This window comes from Eucyclogobius newberryi, unplaced genomic scaffold, assembly GCF_026437365.1.
Source record: "Eucyclogobius newberryi isolate DKJ021-1_F unplaced genomic scaffold, fEucNew1.0.hap1 SCAF_12, whole genome shotgun sequence".
Lineage (NCBI taxonomy): Eukaryota > Metazoa > Chordata > Actinopteri > Gobiiformes > Gobiidae > Eucyclogobius > Eucyclogobius newberryi.
In genome coordinates this window covers 38523591-38533189 of record NW_027315746.1, presented here as the reverse complement: position 1 = coordinate 38533189, position 9599 = coordinate 38523591, and the positions used below count along the sequence as shown (strand labels likewise).

The 9599-nt window shown below is 47.3% G+C and overlaps 1 protein-coding gene across 1 annotated transcript in view; it reads left to right on the top strand.

The window, feature by feature from the left end:
* The window catches only part of LOC140356779 (cadherin-12-like), a 91642-nt gene that overhangs the window by 26243 nt on the left and 55800 nt on the right, over positions 1–9599 (top strand). Inside the window, exons 5-6 of the mRNA XM_072441976.1 lie at positions 3428–3595; positions 7946–8127. Coding sequence (XP_072298077.1) covers positions 3428–3595; positions 7946–8127 — 350 coding nt within the window. The remainder of the gene's footprint in view (positions 1–3427; positions 3596–7945; positions 8128–9599) is intronic.

Genomic DNA, 9599 nt, shown 5'->3' with positions numbered 1-9599 from the left:
CAGACTTTGATGGTTTGGTCATTACAGGTGATTTCAATGTGGATAGGGATAATATTTGTGACAGAAACGCTAATCAGCTTCATGCTGTCCTTGAAACCTTCAGTCTCATTCAACATGTGAGAGGCCCCACCCACGGCAGAGTGGCCCCACCCACAGCAGAATGGCCACACCCAGAGCAGAGAGGCCCCACCCACAGCGGAGACGCAGAGGGCACACTCTAGATCTCATAATTACAAAGGGTGTAAATATTTAAAATGTCACTGTGGTCGATGCTGCTCTGTCTGATCATTTCTGTGTCTTCTTGACCCGTCTGTTTTTCCTAAACCACTGGCTGGTCCTGCAGCTGTTCAGAGGCTGGTCCTGCAGTTGTTCAGAGGCTGGCCCTGCAGTTGTTCAGAGGCTGTTCCTGCAGCTGTTCAGAGGCTGGTCCTGCAGCTGTTCAGAGGCTGGTCCTGCAGTTGTTCAGAGGCTGGCCCTGCAGTTGTTCAGAGGCTGGTCCTGCAGCTGTTCAGAGGCTGTTCAGAGGCTGGTCCTGCAGCTGTTCAGAGGCTGGTCCTGCAGTTGTTCAGAGGAGACACATAAGTGATGGCACAGGTGCACTGTTTATGGAAATGATAAACTTTGAAAATGTCTCATGTTCTAATGTAAATGATTTGTTGAACTCTGTTACATCGAGTGTTTTGAATGTTCTGGACACCATCGCCCCTATAAAGGCTAAAATGGTTCAAAATAAGCAGAAGGCGCCGTGGAGACATGATGATTGGGTCAGGGCACAGAAAAGGGAGTGCCGCAGGGCCGAACGGAAATGGAGCAAGTCAAAGCTCAAAGAGATTTACAAAGAGAAGCTGAACATGGACAACCTCATTTTATGTAGAACTAGGGAAAGATATTTCTCTGAAATAATTGGAAGCTGCAGTAACAACGGGCGTGTCCTGTTGCCACAGTAACAGATGAACAAACCCTCCAGCTCAGCTGCCGTTAGAACTCATTTCCACATCAAGTGTAATGAGTTTGCATTATTCTTTAATGACAAAGTTCAGGGCATTAAAAATGCTATAAATCCCACAATGCAAAAAATTACCCTAAAACCACCGAGACACTTAGAGCTAACTCACTTTGCACCAGTAACTGACAAAACTGTCCATGAGATCATCACCAGTCTGAGTTCATCTACAGCTGCCTCCATGTGTGAGCCTCCAGATTTCTAAAGTCTGTGCTGAACAGTTTATTAGCACCATCACTCACATAGTTAAAGCTTCAATCTGGAACATTCCCAATGTCTTTGAAAACTGCGCTCATAAAGCCTCTCCTAAAGAAGAGCAGGGGTCAGGGGGAGGGGTCAGGGGGAGTGGTCATAAAGCCTCTCCTAAAGAAGAGCAGGGGTCAGGGGGAGGGGTCAGGGGGAGTGGTCATAAAGCCTTTCCTAAAGAAGAGCAGGGGGAGGGGGGAGTGGTCATAAAGCCTCTCCTAAAGAAGAGCAGGGGTCAGGGGGAGTGGTCAGGGGGAGTGGTCAGGGGGAGTGGCAGTACTGAGTCCTGACCGGTCCATCTCTAATCTGCCATTTTGGGACAGTCCTTTCACAGATTTCTTCTAAATAGACAACCCATTAGATGTTTTTCAGGTTTTAGAGCTCATCACACTGAGACTGCTGTTGTCATGGTGACTGAGACTGCTGTTGTCATGGTGACAAATGACATCCTCCTGAACACTGACACGGGCAAAGCCTCAGTCTTAATTCTGTTTGATCTGATGCTGCTTTTGACACTGTCCATCATGGGACCCTCTTACAGAGACTAGAGGACAAGGTGGGACCCTCTTACAGAGACTAGAGGACAGGGTGGGACCCTCTTACAGAGACTAGAGGACAGGGTGGGACCCTCTTACAGAGACTAGAGGACTGGGTGGGACCCTCTTACAGACTAGAGGACTGGGTGGGACCCTCTTACAGAGACTAGAGGACTGGGTGGGACCCTCTTACAGAGACTAGAGGGCAGGGTGGGACCCTCTTACAGAGACTAGAGGGCAGGGTGGAACCCTCTTACAGAGACTAGAGGACTGGGTGGGACCCTTTTACAGAGACTAGAGGACTGGGTGGGACCCTCTTACAGAGACTAGAGGACAGGGTGGGACCCTCTTACAGAGACTAGAGGACAAGGTGGGACCCTCTTACAGAGACTAGAGGACTGGGTGGGACCCTCTTACAGAGACTAGAGGACTGGGTAGGGCCCTCTTACAGAGACTAGAGGACTGGGTGGGACCCTCTTACAGAGACTAGAGGACAGGGTGGAACCCTCTTACAGAGACTAGAGGACTGGGTGGGACCCTCTTACAGAGACTAGAGGACTGGGTGGGACCCTCTTACAGAGACTAGAGGACAGGGTGGAACCCTCTTACAGAGACTAGAGGACTGGGTGGGACCCTCTTACAGAGACTAGAGGACAGGGTGGGACCCTCTTACAGAGACTAGAGGACTGGGTGGGGCCCTCTTACAGAGACTAGAGGACTGGGTGGGACCCTCTTACAGAGACTAGAGGACAGGGTGGGACCCTCTTACAGAGACTAGAGGACTGGGTGGGCATCACTGGCCCCGCCCTAAACTGGTTAAGGTCCTATCTGAAAGACAGGAAGTACTTTGTGTCTCAGACCACATGCCCCTGACCTGTGGAGGGCCCCAAGGGTCAGTCCTGGGTCCCCTTCTGTTCAACCTCTACATGCTGCAGATAGGTCACATGACACGCAGTGAAAATGTATCACATGATGCAGACGAGTCAGATCTATGTTTCACTGTCGCAGGTGAATATGGACCAGTGGATTCACTCTGTCACTGCATCCAACAGATCAGTGTGTGGACCGGCCTCCTGCTGGTGCCAGAGTCAGGACTAAACATGGAGCGGCCTCCTGCTGGTGCCAGAGTCAGGACTAAACATGGACCGGCCTCCTGCTGGTGCCAGAGTCAGGACTAAACATGGACCGGCCTCCTGCTGGTGCCAGAGTCAGGACTAAACATGGACCGGCCTCCTGCTGGTGCCAGAGTCAGGACTAAACATGGACCGGCCTCCTGCTGGTGCCAGAGTCAGGACTAAACATGGAGAATCTGTGTTTCATCTGGAACATTCTTCCTGAAGATGTGAAACAGGTTCTACTCTGACAATGTTCAAATCTAAGATAAAAACAGTTTTATTTCGCTTCGATCGAGGGCATTATGTCATTTGTGAGACATATTGCTTTTATCTTCTGTACGCTCGGTTTAATGGTGTCATGAATGCAGGAGAATAATGATTATTCAAACTTAAATGAATCACTAAATACAACTAGAAGGGGAAACTATTATAACATGGGTCAAAGCTTTTAAAACAAATGTTGCATAATAATATTATGCATGTGTCATTTAAAAATGTAATCTGATTTCCCATCCATGTGGTTTCAGGAGTGATACGGACGGCTCTGACCAACATGGACCGCGAGATGAAGGCGGAGTACCAGGTTCTGCTCCAGGCAAAAGACATGGGGGGTCAGCTGGGGGGTCTGGCATCCACCACCACGGTCAACGTCACCCTGAGCGACGTCAACGACAACCCGCCACGATTCGCCAAGAGTCAGTACTGCTTTTTACACGGTGTATCTGTGGTTGTGAATCTGAACATCCCTGGCCCAATTAATAATTGTCCAGCACAAAAACACTGTCTCAATTAAATAAACTAATTGTAAACTAACTATATTATTTAACCGTAATACAGTTATAAGGAATTTGTTTGAGAGAGCTCTTATGTGGTAAATGTGATTAGCTCATGTAGTTTGTGGAGATGCTGATCGCACTGCAGCGTGAAAAAGCATCAAAGGGACCAAAATAACAGAGTTGGACATGTCCAGCTGAGACCAAAATAACAGAGTTGGACATGTCCAGCTGAGAGCCGAGGTGGAAAACTTGAAGAGCAATCTTCTGGATGTCTCACAGAAATGTGTGGCGGTCCCAGAGGAAAACCAGAATAACTGACTTTAAAGGTTTTTTTGAGTCCGTGGTTCCAGACATTGTATCCGGGACGCCAGTTGCAATACTGACCCGGCAAAAGAAGGAGACGTCGATCCACCATCACCGAGATAAGGAACAAGTGTTTTCCTCCTGCCAGGCTCACAGGAGACATCCAGTAAGAGGGTGTTCCTCACCACACTCTTGGCAGATGGGATTCGTCAACGAGCAAAGTTTTGCTGTGTTTGTGAAGAATTTAGGCGACTGCAGCAAAGTTTTGCATTTCTGGCTACTCTACTGGTGACATGAGGGTAAAAACACACCGGCGGAGGCAGAAATGCAGAACACAGAGAATTGAACAGCAGCAGGAATTAGATCCACCGACATGGGGTATGTGAGTTAACTTCGGCTGTCACATTATATTATATTTATTTTAAGTTTGATGAAACTCAGAGGGTTGTTACATGACCAATTTTTTGAGGCTTCTATTATATTATTGTAATTATGTATGTATTATGTTGCTAAGCTAAAATGATATCCACGTTCTTTATTTTAAATGATGGGTGCACCGATATGTTCTGGCCCAGTATCGACCGGTATCAGTCCAAAACCACCGACATCAGACCGATGTTATGCCTCGGTAATGAAAGCGTCTGTCGTCCTTCAGAAACAGCCCGTGGAAAGCGGCTGCTATATTTGAACTTTAATCCAGTTTTTATTCTGAGTCAAATGAACCAGAAATGACAACGTTTTCCTTTTCCCCCAAAGACGGGTATTATGCATTCTAACTGGTTCTATACATTTAAAAATAGTATCCTTATTTTAGAATAAAAATGAGCTTTGCTAGTAAAAAAAAAAAGAAAACAATTGTTTAAAATAACCATATCAACATTTGAATATATCGACCCAATATCGGTTATCGGCCAAAGCTTTTCACTTAATATCGGTATCGGCCCAAACATTTCCATATTGGTGCATGAGTTTGTGGTACCAGAACAATGCTTATGATTATGGTACTTATTTAAGGGTGGTAATCACATAGACTCACACGACAGATAGAATGTTATTATATATACTATAATTAATAGTTCTTGATGTGGCACATGGACATAGTTGGGAACATCAGGTTTGGCATCATTAGAGATGTAACAATATTTATATCTCACAGAAGGATATTAGCGCTGTATGAACCACACCATACGATATATTGTGATATTGTGGGAGGGATCACGGTATCATCGAAGGGCTCACATGTTGAGGTTTTGCTCACAATAATAATACACAATATTATTACAATCATAAACATAATAGCTATATTATCCTGTCATTCTTATTCAGTGATTAGTTTTCTAGTGTAAAATTCACATTATGTCAAGAACCTACACTGTGAACAGTCTAGTGCAGTAGTTCTTAACCTGTGAGGAATGGCGGAGTTGCCAAGTGGGGAATGACCGGTTGGACAGAAGATTTGCTACAAAACGCTCAGCAACGATTCGACCCCATCAACTGAAGAAGCACCTCTCCAATGTACACCCCGAGTTTGTTGGCAACGAGAGGCAGTTTTTTGAATTGAAGGCAAACTACTTGAAGAAAATGAGGATGGACCAGGGCGGAAAATTTCAAACTGAGTGGAAAGCGATAGTACACGCATCGTATGGTGTTTCTCTGTTGGTGGCAAAGGCGAAGAAGCCACATAGCATTGGAGAGACGCTCATAAAGCCGTGCCTTGTGTCGTGCGCTGGCATTTTGCTTGGCGAATCTGCGGTGTTGAAGATGAAGCAAGTTTCTCTGTCCAACGACACTGTCAAGTCCTGCATCTTCGACATGTCGTTCAACATCAAGTCGCAGCTCTTGGCAAAGGTCAAAGTGTCTCCTGTCTTTGCAATTCAGCTGGATGAGTCCGTGGATGTGGCAAATTTGTCTCAACTAATTGTCTTCGTTCGATACGTCCACGACCAAAGCATCGAAGAGGACTTGGTGTTTTGCCACCCATTGGAAAAAACAACCCAAGCCGCCGATGTCATGCAGTTGGTTGACGCCTTTTTCAAGGAGGAAGGATTGGACTGGGGCAAGCTCGTCCATGCCTGGACAGATTGGGCTCCTGCTATGTTGGGTGCGAGGTCTGGATTCGCAAAACTACTGAAGCAGAAGAATCCCAAGGTGGTGACCCTGCACTTCATCATACATTGTCCTTGATGCGAGAAGCGCTCGCATCAAGGACGATGACACAACCGCTCAAAGAAGCGCTTGAGACGGCAATCAGGCTTGTGAATTTTGTCAAAGCGAGCGCCCTCAACTATTTCGACGGTTTCGACGGTTGTGCCAGGATATGGAATCCGACTACGAATGACTGCTGTTCCACACCGCCGTTCGCTGGTTGTCGAAAGGAGACATGTTAAATCGACTTGTGCATTTGCTCCCCGAAGTTACACAATTTTTGGAAGAAAGGAACAAAAGAGATCTGAAAGCTGCTGTTTCCAATGAGGCCTTGCAGTGCATGCTGGGACATGTTCAGTCACCTGAATTAGCTTAAGCGCAAGCTACAGGGCGCGGACTCCGATATAATCGGGCATCGAGACAAAGTGAACGCCTTCGTCTCAAAACTTGAGTTGTGGCGAGGCAAGTTCGAGACTGGCCGCAGCGCAACGGCTTTTCTAACGTTGGCGCGAATCAGCGAGACGTTTTTAAGAACAAAGCCATCATCCACCTCAACAGGCTTCTGGACGAGTTTCAGCACTATTTACCGGACTTCAAAAGCGACAACCCAATGATGGAGTTCACGAGGGATCGCTTCAGCTTTCGAGTTGACAACTTCCCGAAGGAAGCAGTAGACATCGAAGACCAGTTTCTTGACCTGGTGCATGACTCCGCAGCAAAGGCTGTTTTTGCGGAGAAAAGCCTGAACACATTCTGGGCCACTCTGCACGGTTCGTATCCTCGCGTTGCTGTGGCGGCGCTCACACTACTGGTTGCATTTCCCTCCACGTACCTGTGCGAGTCGGCGTTTTCGAGCATGGTTGAAATCAAAACCAAATCGTTCTTCGTTCAAATCTGATTGACCTTGAATCTGATTTGCGCTGCGCCATTTCAAAAGAACATTGAGGCAGTCAAGGTAAAACAAATGCAAAAGTCTCATTAACCTGTGCGTCTAGTGTTGCATTTTTTTGTATGTTTTTTATGGGCCAAATAAATTGAGAAAAAAACATAACGAATCTTTTCATATGTATTTTATTTCTATGTGATAACTGTTAGTACAAAATATAATATATGCAAACAAAAATTAAGGGCCGTAAAATGGCACAAAAAAGCAAAGCGTATATTACGTACTAAACACTGCATGAGTTAAAATCGAATTTGTCAAAGACCGATGCTGTGGTGGGAAATGGAGAGTTGGCTCACTAAAAAGTGGGGAATTGGAGAAAAAAGGTTAAGAACCCCGGATCTAGACGGACAGACTGTTGGCCATGCACTTTCTTTAGTTATGCAGATAAGGTCCTCATCAGAAACATTATAGCCATCTACAATGAAGACTGTTGCAGTGAAGTAGTTTCACTGTGGATATGATGTGTATCAAAGTCCGATCTGAACTGGCTTTAAGAAAGGCTACTGCAATGAAGCCCAGAAGAGAGCTTAGCTAGCGCTCGATCCCTCATGCAGCGAAGTCTCCCAGTCCAAACACCTACGACGCATCACTTCTTACATGATCTCTACAGTGGCCCAGTGGCCCACGGACGTAAATATGATCTGCTTAACCATTTATCCTTAAAAATGTACCCTTAAATTAGTGATTTATTTTTTATTTTTTATTTGTCACGCACCAGAGCCACCTCAACACAGTGCGAGAGCTGGAAGAGACGTACTGGATTATTACCAGTACATACAGCCCCACTTACTGTTAATTACACGTGATTACGTCAGATGTCATTTTCAAAATGCTATTTGATTTCTTGTTTACTTCTCATGTTTGGTTTCTTACAGGTATCTTCCACTTGCATGTTCCAGAGACCGCTCCCGCTGGCTCGTCTGTGGGCTGCATCCACGCTCATGATGCTGATACTGGGGACAACGCTGTGGTAGAGTACACCATAGTTCCAGGAGACGAGGGGGCCATGTTTGACATTAGCTCCACTGGACAGGATGGAGTGGTGCGACTCAAGAAGGTAAAATGTCTTTTATATTGTTTTATTAGGGCCAAGCCAAAGGACGAGAATCGTCCATGATGGTCATCATGAATTTTAATCGCAATTTTAGGAAAATGTCCAAATAAATCGACGTTTATAAATATTTTTTTGGGAGAAGATTTATTGATGCTTATGAAGATTTCCAAGTTGAACCCAACAAAATGCAAATGTAGTGGCTAGCTAAAAAAAAACTCTCTAGCACCTTCTCCAAATTAGATTTTAGATGAGTCTGTTACAAGAGGTGGAGCGGCTGGTGCAGCGGTAACAACCTGGAGCTCAACGCCCAGAAGACAGTGGAGATGATCGTGGACTTCAGGAAAGTCACAGCCGACCCTGGACACAGACTATTTGAGCCACTCCCAGGCAGGAGGCCACTCCCCTCAGGCAGGAGGCCACTCCCCTCAGACAGGAGGCCACTCCCCTCAGACAGGAGGCCACTCCCCTCAGGCAGGAGGCCACTCCCCTCAGACAGGAGGCCACTCCCCTCAGACAGGAGGCCACTCCCCTCAGGCAGGAGGCCACTCCCCTCAGACAGGAGGCCACTCCCCTCAGACAGGAGGCCACTCCCCTCAGGCAGGAGGCCACTCCCCTCAGACAGGAGGCCACTCCCCTCAGACAGGAGGCCACTCCCCTCAGGCAGGAGGCCACTCCCCTCAGACAGGAGGCCACTCCCCTCAGACAGGAGGCCACTCCCCTCAGGCAGGAGGCCACTCCCCTCAGGCAGGAGGCCACTCCCCTCAGGCAGGAGGCCACTCCCCTCAGACAGGAGGCCACTCCCCTCAGACAGAAGGCCACTCCCCTCAGGCAGGAGGCCACTCCCCTCAGACAGGAGGCCACTCCCCTCAGGCAGGAGGCCACTCCCCTCAGGCAGGAGGCCACTCCCCTCAGACATGAGGCCACTCCCCTCAGGCAGGAGGCCACTCCCCTCAGGCAGGAGGCCACTCCCCTCAGACAGGAGGCCACTCCCCTCAGACAGGAGGCCACTCCCCTCAGGCAGGAGGCCACTCCCCTCAGACAGGAGGCCACTCCCCTCAGACAGGAGGCCACTCCCCTCAGACAGGAGGCCACTCCCCTCAGACAGGAGGCCACTCCCCTCAGACAGGAGGCCACTCCCCTCAGACAGGAGGCTACGGTCCATCCGGACCAGAATCTCCCGTAACAAGAACAGTTTCTATCCCTCTGCCGTTTTTAAACATTGCTACTTTAACCATAATTGAATCACTCTCTGCACTGTTCACTCTCTGCACTACATATGTAAATTCAACTGTAAAATGTGTGTACATAGGTAAACCTATTTTTATTTTTATCCTATAGCAGATTTAAATTGTTTTTTCCTTTTTGACTTGTATAGGTTGTTTTATCATTTTATCATTGTTCATTGTTTTATGTTGTTTGTGAATTCTGTTCATTGACAATCGCAATAAACCTTTTCTGTTTCTGATTCTGATTGT